Source organism: Nothobranchius furzeri, chromosome 6 (assembly GCF_043380555.1).
Source record: "Nothobranchius furzeri strain GRZ-AD chromosome 6, NfurGRZ-RIMD1, whole genome shotgun sequence".
Classification (NCBI taxonomy): Eukaryota; Metazoa; Chordata; class Actinopteri; order Cyprinodontiformes; family Nothobranchiidae; genus Nothobranchius; species Nothobranchius furzeri.
Window position 1 is genome coordinate 38,916,951 of NC_091746.1, and position 18,674 is coordinate 38,935,624.

Here is an 18,674-nt window from a genome sequence, read left to right on the forward strand (position 1 = left end):
ATTTTTACAGTGTTTTCATCGCTACAGGAAGCTCAGAGCTCACAAAGCATAGACGTTTAGGTTCAATAAGTGTGATGGAGAGTGAGAGTGTACAAATCAGTTACAGAATGGTCTCGGCACTAGAGTCACTGAAGTGAGAATGCTGCTTCCTGTGATGGCTCCTGAGAGTTCCAGGCAGCAGCACTGGTTCTGTGGGTACGGACAGGTTCTGGTGCTGCTGCTGCCTAGAGAAGAAATCTGACTCCTCGCAGTCTGACTCCAGCTGGATGTTAACCTGAGGGATGGGATGGCGTGGCGGTCGAAGTGACCGGAGCTCTGCTGAAGCGAGGCTTGTCTGGGAGTGGACTGGTGAAGGGGGGCAGGAGATCTTCAGGCGAAGAGTGATACTGGGAACAGTGGTAGTGGAACATTTATCACAATTTATCACTCCGTTTCTAATTAATAAGGAAGTCAGAACACTTCTTAAACAAAACTGTTAGAGAAGGTTTGTTTGACTAAGAAAAGTAACACCGAAACCATTCTATAATATTCGCCTGCTCAGAGACTTATCCTAACATAGATTTCTGTCTGCCTAAAGCTCTCAAACAAACAATCCACACTGAACACTGGACCTAACTTTGGACATCTTTCTAAAAAAATCCAACAATAGTTGTCCAACCTAATCAGAATATACTGTTTTTTATATTGTCTCAGCTGTACATCCGCAGTGAGAGCAAGTCAGATCTATCCATGGATACAAATGTGTGAGTTGTGTCTATGTTTGGTGCTCTGGTGGTTTTATCCCAGCCATTGATTCTTTCAGGTGCAGAAATCAGATCTTTGATGGGGACGTGCAGTTTCAGCACACAGTACCTGCGGTCTAGTTCGTTTTCATTGGATGTGACTGTTGAGTAAAGATTCATCTCCTGTAAGAAAGCACATATACGTACACGAGCCGAGAGAACGTGCACAAAACAGCACAGAACAAGCAAACACAAGCAAGTACAGAAATACATACACAAACACATAGAGAGATTATTAGATATGAAACAAACAGTAAATAAAATTTTAAATCTATAATAAGTTATTTATTCTAACTGACAGGAAGATGCGTCCTGAATGAGTACTTCTCAGTGGCATCCTGACTGTCAGAGATATCACAGTAAGTGTTGAACACTACCAAGGTTGCCCTTTGGTACTAATCCTGTTGACAACTTCTATTGACAGATGTTCTTGCTGCAGCAAACAAGCAGGAGGTCTTTGGTTTGGGGGGAGGGGTTCAGATTGTGTCCCTGATTCTCGTGGATGATTTTGTCACGTTGGCCTCATTAAGCCAGGAGCAAGTGTGAAGCAGACGAGATGAAAATCAGCACCTCCGAGGTTGAAACTAGGGTCCTCAATAAGAAAATGGTAGATTGTAAACTCCGGGTTTGGATAAAGGCACTGCTTTAGGCGTGTCAGTCTTGTGAGGAGGGTGAGGCTAGAACAGATGGTGACAGGTGGCCTAGTGGTAGAGTGTCCACCCTGAGACTGGGAGATTGTGGGTTCAAATCCCAGTCGGCTCATACCAAAGACTTCAAAAACAGGACCCAATGCCTCCCTGCTTCACACTCATCATTAAGGAGTTGGATTGGGGGGTTAAACCACCAAATGTTCCTCAAGCGCAGCCATGTCTGCAGCTTACCGCTCCCCCAGTGAATATTCTGCAGTGAATAATAAAGTTCTAATAAAGAAAAAGCTGACATGATAGAAAAACTGTCAAAAATATTTTTATCCCTCAGCTTTGGTCCTGAGCTGAGATTACAAAGCAACTGAACTGAACTGCCTCTATACAGACAGACTGGACTCCTCCTCGGGAACAGGGCAAAGAGCTTTATTTGGGGAGAGGAACTCGGGTTGTTCTGGACACCTTTATATGTATATCCACTCCTTTGAATCACGTTCAACTCAAACAGTACCTTAGACAATGGGCACCACTGGAAGGGTCCACCTGCACCAGAAACAAGCTCGTCTTAGAGCAGATGAGGATGGCCAATGTGTGTAATAATAAAAGTGACTCATAATAAACAAAGTCAGGTCTGATGTGCTACATGTCAGTAGGGTTGTCACGGTGTGAAAGTTTAACCTCACGGTTATTGTGACCAAAATTACCACGGTTTTCGGTATTATTGCGTTTTTTTTAAACGTGCTACATTTTCACACAATTAAATAAACCCTGTATATCAGGAAAGATTGTCCTCAGTTTGTGTCTAAATTTTGCCTAAAATGTGTTATTTTGTAATTATGTTGTTTATTTGTTCACATTTTTTCCCTTTAGTCTTTAAAATACCAATATTTGCCCATAACTTCTTATTTTTTGTCTGTTTGATGTCATCATTTTAAAAATATTAGATCAGATGATACCCAGTACCCAAGTAGCCTTCTAATCAGATACTTTTTACCCTTACTTGAGTAATAAACCCTATATCAGGAAAATATTATCCTCGGTTTGTGTCCTTCCGCTGAGCTTTGCAGATTTGGGAAAATGTCATGAATTTATAATTATTCTCGGAGAGAGACCAACTCTTATCTGCCCCTGGGAGCCCCGTAATGCATAGCGTCATTTCAACATGGGGGTGTCCGCGACACGGTTTATATGCAGGTAGCGGCGCTGCGGCTGCTTTATATAGCGACTCGTTGCGTTCTCCCTCAACCCAAATCCTCGGATCACGCATTTTAGCTAAAACGCTAACGTTAGCTTGCCTTGCGTTGACTGTAGAGTTGTGGGTGATGGTCACGCAGACGTGTCATGAGATTTGAAGCGTTGCTGCCTTTCACAGACACTTTTTCTGCACGTGCTGCAAACAGGATAGCCGTCTTCTATCAACTGTCCCTCGGCATTCTTCAAATATCCAAAAAATGCCCGTACTTTCCACTTTGTCTTCTTTGAGGGATAAAAAATGTCGTGAGTGCTGCCGTCTCCTCCTTTGGCCATTATTTCAACTTTAGCTTCAAGAAAGTTTTGGTTGTAAACAACAAAGTGCGCATTTGCCGTCGGCAACGTCAGCAGATGATACGGTGGCTGGTAAGGGTCACCGCGCCTACACCGCAGCCACGGTAATCCCACCGAGATAATATAGTTTTTAAAAACAAGACGGTTATTATTATTGTCAACTTTTTTACCGGGGTTTACCTACACCGGTTACCGTGACAACCCTACATGTCAGCTAACAAGCATTATCTTAAAACCTCAGCTGCTCTTCTGCCACAAGTTTTGTTTTGTCCTTGCCTCCGCCTGATCGCTGGCAGGTCCAAAATACCTCCTGTTATTAACCAAAATTCAAAGTACTAGCAAAACTGTCTGAAAAGAACAGAATCGTCTGCATTACACATCTGCCTTACTAGTGAACACACGGCAGACCTCAATAAACCAAAGACAACTATTAGAATTCGTTACTCTTTGCTTCATTGACCAAATGTCAGAGTTTTGAAGCTGCCTGCTGGCTGTGCTGCAGAGCTCACATTAGCTCCAGCATTAAGGGGAGCAGCATAAGGAAACTTAGTCTCTGCTGGGTTATTTTTATCTCTCTGACTTTGTTCTAATTTCTTCTTGTTGGTGTCTGGTAGAACTTAACAGCCAAAGCAGTCACATTTTATAATTATTCATAAAAAAATTGTCTTTTTTTTACAAATGTTCTTTCTTCAAATTCTTTAATTGGCGACACTTTCTGACTCACATTTTTTCTTAAAAAACAAGTTGACATTATTTTTATGTTGATCATGTGAATCAAAAATCCCTATTGCACTAGTATAGTTAGTAGGATTGTTTCTTTTTATTATTAATATTAGCAATAACGGTAGTATTGTATGAGAAAATGAGCAGTATTATAAGTTCAACCAGTTAAACACTATTTCTCAAACTGAACAGAATCAGACATGAAACCAAATGAGACAGACAGCGAGAGGAAGAGGGGACGGTTGTACTCACTCAGAGGTTTGGTTTTGGCTGAAGGGGTTAACGTAAGCGGGACCTGACTCTGGGGGGGGTTCTAATGCCTCCAGGTAAATCTTGACAGGAGTGAGAGCAGAGCGGTCCGGCTGAAACAGGAAAAGGTTGGCATGCAGGTGTTGTCTTAAAACGGATTTCTATGCTTTAACCCGGGCCCCTGATTCCTACACATATGGCTGTAAATTACTGAAACACTGAGAAAATCCTGCAGCCATGAGCATGAACTGGTTTAAACAATGGTTTTATTTTCTAATGAAGCATTTCATCTGTGTTTGCAGACCCAAGAGTGTGTTTCTAGTTGCTTGACTTCTGACCAGACCTTTGAAATTGAAGCTAGTGGCTGTTACAGTATAATTGTTGCTTCACACCCTGTCAATAAATAACATATAAAATATTTTCAGATTTTTTTTATCACATTAGAAAATTAAAATACGCATCAGATCTTTCTTCCAGGTGCCTAGTTCTATTCACGCTGATATTTAATAAACGTCCTGACTGTGTGTCTGTGAGTAGGCAGCATTTTCACCTCCACATCCTGAGACTCTGGTTCCAAAAATAAAAACGTGGAACTTCACATCAACTAGTTATTGTGGCTTCATTTCTAGACAAAGAAGGCAGAAAGATTTAATGTATCCCTCACCGGCATCTCTCATTGGCTCAGATCCTAAAACCCCAGACATGTGTTGGTTAAAAACAATGACGTTTTTAAAACAATGTAAGATTCCCTGTTTTAACTCATTCACTGCCATTGACGACAAAAGTCGTTTATTACGTTCTTTAATGGGACAGACAAACGAGCTTGCACACTTTGAGAGTAAACACCACGGCTCTAAAGTTGATTTTCATCTGAGTGTGTCACATGTCATGTGATCAGGAAGCAGGCGATCCATGAATTAGGAAATTGGTTTGGTACACTAAAGTGCAGAACTTATTGAAAAAGGCTTACAACAATTTTGAGTAAACTGTGTCAGCTCACTGCAAGGTTTAAGCTCAGGCTTGGGAGTTTTCTTGATGTAAACAAAACAAAGACCATAAAGCAGGGACATGATGGACACAAACAGGCAAAAGTACTCTTTCTACAGGGCTGGAAAGTGTGGAAAAGGAGGATAAACACACTGACAAGAGAGTCAACAGACGAGAAGATCATAGTAAGTGTTATACAGTGCCTTTTCAGCAACACTGTGGGACAGAAAGGAGAAACATCCAATATTAGTCTGTGAAACCAAACCAGGACCAGCAAATGGAGTGATGTAAATACACACTGCAGAAAAACCTTTAGGGGATTACACTGATGGAGTGTTGAATAGACAGGCAGCGCTATTGTCTCCGTGTTCTCGCTCAGTTCTTACCTCCTCATCACTTTCTGGTTCAACTGCTTTCTTCTCTTTCTTTTTCTTCTTCTCGTCCTCTTTCTTCTTCTTGTCTTTGTCGGGCAGGATGTCATCCAACCAGGCTAAGTTGTGTTGTGAGAACATCAGATCCAGTAGCTTTCTTACAACCATCAGACCCAGAATCTACGGACAGGTGATGGACACTTAGCAGCACAAAAACCTTTTTTTTTCTCCATTGTTCAATACTGTTCCTTATTTTTAATTATTCAATGTGAACTTTGCCTTGAGTTCTAAATTCTAGGGGTCAAAAGAGAGAATTTCTTGATGAGTCTGTGCCAAAAGATGACACCACTTCAGAATTGACATCAGTAATGTTTTACCGTGTGTTTAGCCGTGTGTACCATTACAGGATATGCACAACATGATGTTGACCTCCTAAAGCAGCAAAAAAGGCTTCCACACTAGCATTGGCTTTACTCTGCCTGGACTAGGTAAAGGGTGTCCTTATCTGGGTATCCTGGATTTTCCCCGCACACAACTGGTCGTTTTTTCAGCCCTCTTCCCAAGGCGGTCTGCTTGGAGCCAAACTGGTCCAACACACCCACTGCAGACTAATTGGCTGGCTCAAATTCATGCCTACCATGAGGGGGAGCCTCCAATTGGCAGATAGAATCAGCCAGCGGGGGCTTAACACATGCACAATTCATTATCTTGCTGGTTTCTGAGGAGGAGAGAACACCTCTGGCTGAAGCCACATGTTTCTGCTGTGAGCGCGCGCGCGCACACACACACACACACACACACACACACAAACACACACACACACACACACACACACACACACACACACACACACAGAGCTGTGAGGGTCGACCTGCCCCGTGGGAGGACAGACAGCAGAGCAGGATGATAAATCAGAGTCCGTCTACAAAAGCAACACTGGTCACAGCTGCCGTTTTTGTTTATCGCAGACTTCTCTGTGCTTCTTTTGCCCCGCCTGCATAGTCAAAGATGCACTCACGACATCACTGATATATTTGCGCCAATTCTCAAAATTGCCCTTATGCACAGTCACATCCGCATTTCTAAGGATGTGTGTAAGGATAAGTGTGTAATCAAGAGGGCCAGGCTGGGGTGGGTTGTGACTATACAGAGTGGAGCTGGCGCTTGTTTGGAAGGGGCTAAAGTGAAGCATGTGTTAGCATTGGGCTAGTTTGTCATAGATTAGTTTGGTAATGTTATTTAGTCGTTTAGTCACAGTTTACTGGAAATGAACCAACAAGACCACAAAAACACACCATGACTGGGAAGATGATGGCCAGGAACGTGGACTTGAGGATCCAGAGAACAGCCAGACAGATGATCTGAACCAGGGTGAAGAGATGAACACGTCTCAAGGGAACATGACGGAGGAAGGAGAAGTCGGGCTGGTGTTTCGGAGGCATCAGGAACAGCTTGATCCGCTCCCAGAACTGAAGCAAATGTGATACAGAGATTCTTTATTGTAGAACAAAAATCATAATCATGACCTTTTATGGTCTATAGCCCTGCACGGGCCTAAAATCTGAGCCCGTGTCCGGCCTGGCCCGAGGGGGTGGAGCCCCAGCCCGACCCGACCCGAAAAGGTTTTCAGGATTCTCTGGCTCGACCCGAGCCCGACTTTTTTTAACCAAGTAAATGTAAGCAAAGTGCATCAATCCTGACCAATGTGTTAAATGACGTGCAGGATCCTATCAATTTGTTTTTCCCTCATTTACCGTCACGGAGATAACGGTGCACTGGCTCTGGTGGTAATCAAGTTAAATTTTATCTCTTTCCAACAATTTTCACAAGAAAACAGAACAGTCAAAAGCAGGGCTTGTGTTGACTGGACAGTTCTCGTATTTGACCGTTATTTTGACGGAAAAAGAATAGAAAGAATTACCCCGACGCATGCAGACGAACTGACATTTTATTCGTTACGCACATTGCAGATGTAGCTAAATCACTCAAGAAAAGATTCCCATCTGAACATCTGAGCTGGACACTGCTCAGCGCAGCTCACTGTCAGCGCATATGTGCACAGCGAGCTGAAGTTGTGGAGACTGGCTTGGAGCACGATGTGCGTAACGAATAAAGTGTCAGTTCGTGTGCATGCGTCGGGGTAATTCTTTCTATTCTTTCTCCGTCAAAATAAATGGCAGAATACGGGAACTATCCGGTCAACACAACACATGCCCTGCTTTTAACTGTTCTGTTTTCTCGTGAAAATTGTTGCAAAGAGATATAATTAAACTTGATTAACACCAGAGCCAGGCGCACTGCACCGTTATCTCTGTCACTGTAAATGAGGGAAAAACAAAATGATCGGATCCTTTTCTGACCTTCCCCACCTACAAAGTTTAATTACAACAATCAAACTTGACAGAGCCTGGATTTGTATTCTGAACAGTCTAAACATGTTTTAAAAAGAAACGTATGACAAAAGTGGCACCTGCTCAGTAAAACCACCAACAGGGTGAAAAATATCAAAATATTGTAGGCAGAGACGGGTACAACTTCTGGATCCACTTTATATAAATCGTTTTATTGATTATCGTCTTATGAAAGATTAATTTGACGTACACGAGCGACCGGTACCGGCTGCTGTCACCTGTTGTGAGCAGCGCTCTGCTGTTTGAGGGTAGGCCCCGCCCACAACGCCGCGGCTGCTGTGGCTCCCAGTGTTTTCTTTACTGTGGGAAACGGGTAATAATGGCTCTTTGATGGGAACAGGTTGCCGACCCCTGGTTTAAGTGTTTCAATTTTTTTTATGAATTCAATTAAAAATAAAGGCACCCGGCCCGTGTCCAAGGTAATTACACAGTCGTTGGCCCGAAGCCCGGCCCGAGGGCCGTCGGGCAGGGCTGACCCGAGGGTTTAGGGCTTCAGTGCAGGGCTCTATTATGGTCAATATTTCAATGATAATTATTTAAAACAATTATTTTATTACAAAAAAGATTAAATTCACCCAAGATTGTTGCACTGAATGACAGGTTAATAATGTTTCAGCAATTCTATAGAAAAATAGTAAAAATGTCATGCACATTTAATTATTGGACAAAAGATAATGCAAAAGTGTTTCAGTTTGACAAAGCATTCATTCATTCATTAATTCATTCATTCATTCATTCGTCCATTCGTTCATTCATTCATTCATTCATTCATTCATTCATTCATTCGTTCATTAATTCATTAATTCATTCATTCATTCATTATGTTAAACGCTTCATTCTCTGTAGGGTTGCAGAGAGCAGGTGCCTAATTCCTTACACTATAGACAAGTCTCCAGTCCATGACAGGGACACACCACCAGTCACACACTCTTACATCTCCTAGGGACATTTTACAGATTTGAAATATGACAAAAATCTATAAAAACTTGTGGTTCTAAATACATAGGATGTTTACTAGGATGTTCACTGCAGCCACAATGCAGCATGTTTCAACCTAATCCTTTCAATTCAAAGTTATAAAAACTGCAGCAAAAACAGTCGAGTTTTTCTTCTTCATTTTGGTATCCAACGATGTTTTGTTTCAAATTTGTCTGTATTATTTAACTGTTTCTTTATAAATCATTTAAACATTTTTTTAATAAAATGTTTACAAAAACTTCCAAAAAACAAGCTTCAGATACCTTCATGTGAAGTATTAGGATGCTTAACAAACCTGGATGCCGCTCAGCGATGCCACTCCCATGTAGAGGAAGACTCCATAGAGAACTGGCATGGGGATATACTGATCATAAACAAAACATGGATTAAAGCTGCAATGGCAAATTTGGAAAACAGCTTAAAACATTTTTTTATATATCTTAACAACGCGGTAGCATAGTATAGCTATAAATGGATTGTTACGATAAACCAAAAGCAACTGATGGACCATCTGGTTGTTGGCCTCTCCGAACCACCACACTTTCCTGGGTTCTCCATACATTACACACTTGTGTATTTAGCAAGAGAACACCACTGGTGTGAGAAGCTCTCCGCTCAATAACGTCAGAGAAGGAGAAACTACCACTTCAACTTTTGGACAAACTACCAGAGTCCCAAAAAGAAAATCATTTGAAGTCACAGAAAACAAAAGATATTTGGACCTAGAAAATGGTGACTGATGTTTAGCGCCATCTTGTTTCCTCTGACAATTGGGGTTTCAAGTTCTGGCATTAGCATCTTGGGTTTCAAACTAACTTGTTCTGTAGATTTGCTTTAAGTGTAAAAGTTGAGGAAAACTAACAGAAACAAATAAGCCTCAAGTCAAATCCAAAGACTGACCTGAAGGACGGGAGCCAGGAACACTGAGAGTCCGGTCAGCACAAACACCAGAGTACCAGTCAGCCGCTGCTCTCTGAAAATAACGTGTCTATTAGAGAAGGATCACAGCTCTCCTTCTGTTGCAAGTCTAATGAAAACTTTTCTTTTTCCGAACAGAAGAAGTGAACTCTTTCAAGTTTAAAAAGATTCGAGCAAGTCTCACCTGACTCCAAGGAACTGTGGCTGCTCTCCAGGGGCACTGCACTCACTCTCCATCTTCAGAGAGTCAATGTGAGCGATGGAGATAACAGTGGCGGCCACGTACCAGGGTAGACCCATAAAGGAGCAGACTGCCATCAGAACACCCACCCAGAACAGGTCCAGGTGGTAACCACAGCTTTTCTGCAGGTCAGTGAAATCAAAGCATGCGAAACGTGAACGTTTGTCTGAAGAACAAGATAGCAACCACTTTCATGTTCAGGTAAACCTTTTAAAGTCAGAGATGTTTCTATAAACTGAACAACTTAAAGTCCCACAGTCTCATCATCACACACTGGTGAAAGGTGCATTGTTGTTTTCACCATAAAGATAAATTCACTTTTATTTTAAATTTAGTTCAAATTTAAATGTTTTGTCAGGGATAGTGATAAAAATCAGTAAAGTAGAATTTAGCAACTGTATCAATGTGACTATCTACATCATAGATATAAGGTATCATGTCATCATAGTGGAAGACAGGCTGGTGGAGGCTTTCTGGGTGTTTAGCTTTTTGCATCTCTAAAATGTCATAAACTACCCCCATATCTGCTTAGCATTATTTTATAATAAATATAGTATAATGATTATTTAATAATTTGTTGTATTTTATAATTTGTTTTTGTTTTATGGTATTTTATAATTTTATGACTTTGTTTTTTCTGATTTTAATTAATTTCTGTTTTAAGATTATCTTTTTATGACTTTATTATTTGTTTTGATCTATGTGAAGCACTTTGTGATTTTCTGTCTGTGATGAGTGCTATATAAATCAAATGTAATTACTTCCAAATGCTTGCTAATTAGTTTACAGGTATTTAATGGTTTATGAAGTGTTCATAGCTTAATTAGAAATGCATTTTGAAGAGTTAGTTTTTGTGTTTTTGTAAATTTGTTAAACCTTGACATGATGTCTGACAGCCACCGGGGGTCGCACTAGAACAACATAGCCTCTAATGCATATCCAGTCCTCATCACAGGCATCAAATCATTTAGGAGACACTTTCTACAATCACGATGATAGAAAACAAGACTGATCTGAACTCTTTGCAGGTTTAGGTGAAGAACAAAAGAAACATATCCCTGCATTTTGTGTCTATAAGTCCGTAGCTACTTTAAAAACTGCATTTAAACTGTTGCTCATAAATTTGTGGCTGTTGGTGTATGTGAGGAGGTCCTTGTTTGTTAAGATGCTGTAAAATGTCTTGAGTCACACGTTTCAGCAACAAGAGTAAACGTGTATTTAACAAAATCAATTACTGAACTGAACTCTTCTACTTCTGAGCTCCTTAACCAGTTCTGTGCCATTTTTATTTTGTCTCGATTTTAGAAATCTGGTAGCTTTCCTTATTTGACTGAACCACCTGAGCTCATCTTTACATGATTAGTCAGTCTTCTTCTCCTTTTGAAAAAGTTCTTCCTCACTATGTCAAGAATAGAAACAAAATAACAGCTGAGGACTCCACCACCTGCAATAATGTCCATGGTGAGCATTGCTTCTGCAGTTAGCAAGTGCTGAAAGCTACCTGTGTATTTGATGAGCAGATTAGTGGTAAAATTATAGTGAAATAGTGGATGAAGCCACATCTAGTGTTACTGACAGAGAGGCACCAGCAGAGAGCTGCAGAGCACCTCGTTGGGACTCGTCTCACAACAATACAGTACACAGCAAATTCAGCATGCTCAAAAGAACTCTGTCAGAGTTGATTTCAACACTTTTAAAGTGTCTATATGGATCCACCTCATTAAGTGTTGATTTAACACTTTTTGAAGAGTTGGTACTTTAACTCTGATTTAGTGGTAAAAACCAACTCCTCTAGAGCTAAATTTTCTAATACTAAATTTGAGTTAAAGTACCAACTCTTCAAAAAGTGTTAAATCAACACTTACTGGGGTGGACCCATATAGACACTTTAAAAGTGTTGAAATAAACTCTGATAGTTATTTTGAGCATGTTGAATTTGTTGTATACACTAAAACCAGTGTTAGTTTTCAGAGTCAGTTTACAGTTGAGTTATTAATCTCCACCATGATATCATGAAGTGCAATACTCTTCTGTGTGCCATGCCAGGAAGTAGTGATGTGTCGGTCGCGAACGAACCGGCTCTAAGAGCCGGCTCTTTGAAGTGAATGACAGGAGCCGGCTCGTCATTGGGAGCCGTCCCCTCCCCTCCCCCTCCCCTTTTGCTTTGGTGAAAGCTACAGGCGATTGGTCAACATGTCCACACATAGAGCAGTAGGGGCGGGGAAGAGGGAGGATAAGACTCAGACACACAGCAGAGCACATGCAGGCGGAGGGAGACGAGAGGGAATGAGGAGGAGGAAAAAGGCGAGAGAGGAGAGTGTGACGAAGACGGTGAGAAAATGAGCGCCAGCAGTCGGAAAGTGGAGATTTCTGAAAGTGTTCAGTTATTAAATCCAGAGAAATGATACATATTTGATATAAAGCATTTTTTTACATTAGTAAATCATTTTACATATAGTTTTGCATTATTTTGGTTATAAATGTACTCTACGCAACAGAAAATCTGAGGAGCCACTTGGGAGCTGGCTCTTTTTGGTGAGCTGAGCCAAAAGAACTGGCTCTGTAAAAAAAAGCTGGTTTTCCCATCACTACCAGGAAGCTACCAGCTACACTGCCAAACACTGGCTTACTCATGCCTTGTACACCTTATGACTGCTAGCAGTCAGTGGGAAAGGATCACAATTAGAATCCTGAGCATGTAGAAATAACCATGCACCACATTAATATTGTGATAGTGGAACACACAGCGGTCTCATTCTTTTGACCGGCCTCCTCAGTTACGGTACAAACATGATGACATAAAAATCAAAACCACATTTGCAACAGTGAACAAAGTACTATTTAAGAACAACACAACTCCGCAAATAAACATGAATAAACACCTCAAAATAGAACAAACTAACTAAAAACATGACTACAGTACCCACAATGCACCTCGCCCACTGCAGCTCCTGCAACTCTATGCAGCCAATCGGCCACTACCAGTCCAACTTTTAGAATAAAAGGGTGGAGTCTACAAATGGACTCTGCGGGTGTTACAGCTGCTGTGGGAGTTCAGAGTTAGATTTCCAGGAGTTATTTTGTCCAAAAGGACACCTACAGAGTTGATTAGGAAACACTCCTTTTTAACACTGGGTTTTAACTCTCATGTCAGTGTTACATATCAACTATATAACTCGTTTTAGTTTTAATTTAACTATTCTTGGTGTTAAATTGGACCAACACCAGAAAATTAACACTTCTGATTTTGCTGTGATGGCAGTAAAAGCCTGGGAAACATGTTTACATCCACTTTTCTGCCATTTAGCTTGTCTGAGGACATCTTTTTGTGCTCACACTTTGTGTCGGTTCGAAAGCAAAAACAGCTATTACATCAGCACCTACGAGGGTCAGATGTAATCTTAAAAGCTCTAAACGGGGAGTGAACAAAACATGGAGACGGGTAACTGGAGGGTTTCGGTTTCACTGCTTGTTTATTTATTCTGAAAAGTGTGATGAGGTCATTATAACAATAAATCAGTAAAGAGGAAAAATTAGGCCTGAACGATTTGCCTAATCAGACATTGAGCACAACTTGATTCATGGAAAACTAGAATATGGTCACATTTTTATTTATGTCAGTAATTCAACTTACAAGCTCATATATGAGACAGACTGAATACATACAAAGCCAGATATTTCAAGCCTTTATATGTTCTAATTATGGCTTACAGCTTCTGAAAACCCTCATTCTAAGTAGAAAATCTGAATATTGTAAAAAGGTTCAATGTTCTAGACTCAAAGTGTCACACTCTAATCAGCTCATGACTCCAGAACACCTACAAAGGGTTCCTGAGCCTTTAGAACAGAACTATTGGATTCTGGGCCTCGAGGGTGGATATCCAGCACATTTTAATGGTTTCTCTGATCCAACTCACTAGATTTAGCGGTTGAGTCACCTGTTCAGCAGCTCATTAGGCTCCGCAGAAGCCTGTTTATTACCTGCTGATTAAAATCAGGTGTGTTGAAGCAGAGTTAAAACCAAAAGGTGCTGGAATTGAGTATCCCTGCTTTAGATGTTCTCTCAGTCTAAGAAGAATTACTGAAATAAATGGACTTTTGCACCGTAGTCTAATTTTTGGAGTTCCGCCTGTTTTCCTATTGCTTTTTTATTAGCTGAATGTTCTGCTGAGCTTTTATTGTGCTAAATACAAAAATAATAACATGAGGTATTTTCTCCTGCAGCAGCATCCACTCAGAACGTCCCGTTCTTTAGAGCTGCTACTAATGTCACCTTGTGAAGATTTTTCTTTTGCAGATAACTTTTTAAATAAAAAAGATTTCATCACATGCACACTGTGTGGCTACCTTTCCCCTGGCGTGAATACTTCTGATGATCGTGGAAGCATTTTTAACACATTATTCTGATTCTGTGCCACAAACATAAAAACAAATGAATAAACATTTTAATCTAAATTTGATTTCATAAAAGTCTCAAACATTCGCATATTCCTCATAGCACGGTCAAACACTTGAGGCTTCTAATAATTGATCTGTGGTTATTACATGTATTGCCTGTTATGTTAATGTTATAAACAATTCTTATACACATTCTGTGACATCACTGATTATAGCTATAGTACTCTCTTCGGATAAACATGCCTGGAACTGTTTGGACCAGCTCAGAACGCATCTTACCCACACAAGATCTAATTGAGTAACTGATCAGCTGATTTAATTCAGTAATCTTTTCCCAAGCGCTTATCTGCATTCTGGTCTTTCAACACGACTGACAAGTTTTTTCAACAATGAGAATGTGTGTGTGTGTGTGTGTGGTGGTGGTGGTGGTGGTGGGGGGGGGGGGCTCTAGCTTGTCCGGATGGAACGTCCTCGATGGGGTATACTTTGGATTCCTGGAAGGTGTGGAATATTATATGCCTTTATCGAAGAAACACATGGATATTTGGATTTATGTTTACTGGATTTCTTCTGATTGGAGTGGGAGGATTTTTGGTATTTTGGAAAATTGGGAAGGGATTGGAGTGCTACCCGAACCCACGGATAGTCTCAGCTGCATGGAGACTGCTCGAGGGGAACCGCAAGCTAGCGGTTAGCTGCAATTTCAATGTTAGCACGCAAAATGGATGTGATCTTGGAAAGTCACTGCACGGTATGGGCTAGTTTATTATCCAACTACTGGATCTACTGAGGGACTGAAGACCAGTTTAAGAACTGAAAAGGCCCCCTTTCCCACATTTTTGTGCTTATATATTGAGGTGTTTTTTTTTTCATAGCAAAGACACCCCCCGTACTTTTCTCATGTAACCCTTTTCACTCCTGCAGATGAGAGTGCCATAGACCCTTTTATAACCTACGTAATCAAAAGTTGCGCACGCAGCCTGGCAACGAGAGTGAAGGCTTCCTCATTCACACTCGATACTAAAACAGCGTTTTAAACCCTTTGTTTTGAAGTTCTGAGCACATAAAAATGTCGGGTTGTTGCGTGTATGGATGCCAGAATCGCTTCTCTTCAAGCAGTGGACTGAAACTTTACAGAATTCCAAAGGGAGCACATCCATTTCAACAAAATCGGAGGCGTCTGAAAACTGGACGGAAAACACGATCCGAAATGCTCGAGGTTGTAGCGCCCATTTTATATCAGGTAAGGTAATTATGTACTAAGATTACACCAGAAAGCTGGTTAACGTGTGTTCTATTAAATAAAGTAAGTTGCGTTTGCTGGTTTGCTTTTAAGCAGTCTATTTATTTACAGGCGAGGTGTCATTGGACTCCTCGAGTCCTGATTTTGTGCCTTCTGTGTTTACGTACACAAAGCAAAGTCCAAACCCCCATGCAAAGATGGACAGGTAATGTTTACACCTTCCCATCACAGATATATTTAATATTTAGAAATTCTTGCTATTCATGATGTTCAGTGTTGTTATATCTTGGCCTTCAAGACGCAAAACTCAGAGTCTATGTCGTGATATTTTACTTTCTGTACGTGGCCACAGACAACATAGTTGTAAGCATCTAACGATTTGTATGCCCGTAGCTTCTCACGTGTGTACTTACTGGGCCTCTCCACTAAAAACGTATATATATCGGGCCACTGGAAATCTGGCCACGCACCTACATCTTACACCCATTCCGTAATGCCACAGGGATCCGGGAGTCTGTTGCCATTAGTTAAAGTGAGTTTAATAATATAACATTCAAGATTTGCCGGTGATAACCACGCAGCGTAGCTGGATAAAGCCTGACACAACGCCATTCTCTGTTGCCAAGCTGCACGCGCATTCTCGCTGACGTCATATTGTTTACAAACAGTAAAAGGGTCTACCACAGTTCAGCCTGATTATGTTGTGTTGTGTATTGTTTTTATTGTTGTGTGTCAAATGTGGGACAGATTTCTTTGAAACTGTCATTTCGTTGTACCCGGACTCTGGTACAATGACAAATAAAGCTTCTTGTATCATCAATCACTTTGGTGTTCACAGTCCTTTGCTCTTAGTCTGCCTCCTTTCCAAGCCGTTTCTGACTTCCTATGATGTCATTGATTCCTCCCTCCTCAGTCATTTTAGACATTTAAAGCTTTTTGTGGCTACTCTTTCTCAAAGGTTTGGTTGTAAAAGTGAAGAAGGTCCACAGATAAAAAAGCACACCACCAAAAGCATACTATTATGGCCTCCACACGGCTGTAATCTGTCTGACTGAAGTGGCTCTGAATGAAACACTTGTGCCTCTTGAGTGTTCTCTGACCTTTAGCTTGTTTTCCTTGCGGTTGACGATGACAGCACTGATCTGCTGGTCCATGAAGATGAGGATGGTGACGAGGAGAGCAGGAACAGAGCTGGCCAGATACCACCACCAGGGGTTCTTACCAAATGGAAGAACAAACCAGCCGCGGTCTGGACGTGTCGGCTGTAACATAAACACACACACACACGCGCGCACGCACGCACGCACATACGCACACACACACACACACACACACACACACACACACACACACACACACACACACACACACACACACACACACACACAATGAAAAATCACACAACAAAAGATTGTGTTAAACCTGTGGTGTTGAGTTCTGATCCTTGAGGAATCACCGCCTAGCATGTTTTAAATGTTTCTCTGCTCCAACACCCGGAGAGAAACTTCTAAAACCTAACTGTGCATCCGCTGTGCATGAGGTGTAAAGATGGGCAAGGATGCTACTTAGTCAAACTGAGAAAAAAAACAGGATCCAACAGGAAACGTTGCTGGTGAAGGTTCTCAGCCATCCTGGTCATGGTAATCCAAAGTGTTCAAATGAAGCCAACTGGACTTCTTTGGTTTCTTGAAGACATTTCACTTCTCATCTGAGGATCTTTGTCAGTTCTGACTAGAATGTGGGAGAGTCAAGCTTATAAGCTGTAGCTGTCTGTTGTTGCTTAACGAGTTGATACTTCCTACAAATACCCCTACACCCTGAGGAGTCATTGAAGTCGTTAGCTCCCATTTTGTGGGAATGGTTGTTTTGATTAGATGCAGGAAGATGTGACCTAGTCTGAAACTGTTTGGGACTTAGATTCAAAGCTGCGTTATAGGTACTGGAAAGGTGAAACCTAGGTGGTCTGCAAAGTCTTGCCCTGAAGAGGAGGCTCTCCTGTTTTGTGCCATGCGCTTGTGTAATTGTTGTTTAGTTTCCCCTATGTAAAGGTCTGGGCTCACTACATTAAACTGCTCTTTCAGAACCATAATGCTAGCAAAAGCTCATCAGTCACACAGGGCATATATACCATAAGTCTAAAAATACTTGATCTGTTTTTTATTTTGTTTTGTTCATCTAAAGTTTGAGAAGGTTTTAAAACAGCCGAAATAAATCATCATCTAACTGACAAGAACATCAACACTGAACAAGAATTTCAGCAGTCATCAAGGTTGCCATCACTGCAGGTGTGCACTTAAAGTACAACAAGTGACATAAATGTACTGCTACAGAAATTCACGAGCTAGTTAATAATCAATTACCTTGAATTCTGTTGGAACGATTAGTTTAGGTGTGTCTAAACCCATCAGTGTATCCAGACCCACAAAGGACATGATTGACATGAATATGGCAAAATCACTGATTAGCTTCCTCATCTACAGGAATAACAACACAACAACAACAACAACAGCTCACACACACACACACACACACACACACACACACACACAAACAAGGATGTGTTGACAGAAGATGACGTGGGCACAAATGTCGACACAAGGAAAACAAGGACGGACGAAAAGAGAAAAGAATCATTAAAGTGATAAATTTACATTAAATTAACAGAATAACAAAGTCTGCAACAGTGACGTAATCAGGAAAAGTGATGCAGCCAGAGGAGAAAAGCATCTGAGGAAGAAGATTTGTTTGTGGAAAAGTTGACCTTAATCTCTGTGGGCACGTGCAATTTGGGAGTGTCCAGCTCCAGAAGGCAGTCCAAGCCACAGAAGACCAGGATAGAGATGATGATGGCAAAATCACTGATCAGGGAGCGGAGCTGGAGGGCATTCAGGGAAACAGAGAAGAGAAGACTTGGGAGGAGGCATTCTGGTGCATCACAGAAGGTCTGTGGGTCTCAGTTTGGATAGGACAAAAGAAAGCTCAGTGATGTAGAAAGCTGGTGATGTTTAACATTTTGAGCATGTTAATGTCAAATGTATGTTAAATACATGTATAATTGCCTCTTAGCCTCAAGAATAATCCCTCCAGCTTTATACTTCAAGTCTGTGCTGGCAACAGGATTCAGTGTTTCACATGCAGGAACTGTTTCTTCAGCTAATGATGGGTGGTCATAGTTTAGGGAAAA

At 41.2% G+C, this 18,674-nt stretch overlaps 1 protein-coding gene across 1 annotated transcript in view; it reads right to left on the reverse strand.

Annotated features, from left to right (window-relative positions):
• Positions 1–379: 379 nt before the first annotated feature.
• Positions 380–18,674, reverse strand: part of slc4a5b (solute carrier family 4 member 5b) — a 56,238-nt gene continuing 37,943 nt past the window's right edge. The window contains exons 19-27 of the mRNA XM_070552212.1: positions 18,252–18,365; positions 16,591–16,752; positions 9,793–9,971; positions 9,591–9,663; positions 8,986–9,054; positions 6,597–6,770; positions 5,317–5,481; positions 3,947–4,056; positions 380–1,969 (exon numbers count right to left, since the gene is read on the reverse strand). Of these exons, the coding sequence (XP_070408313.1) occupies positions 1,939–1,969; positions 3,947–4,056; positions 5,317–5,481; positions 6,597–6,770; positions 8,986–9,054; positions 9,591–9,663; positions 9,793–9,971; positions 16,591–16,752; positions 18,252–18,365 (1,077 nt within the window). The 3' untranslated portion in view covers positions 380–1,938. The remainder of the gene's footprint in view (positions 1,970–3,946; positions 4,057–5,316; positions 5,482–6,596; positions 6,771–8,985; positions 9,055–9,590; positions 9,664–9,792; positions 9,972–16,590; positions 16,753–18,251; positions 18,366–18,674) is intronic.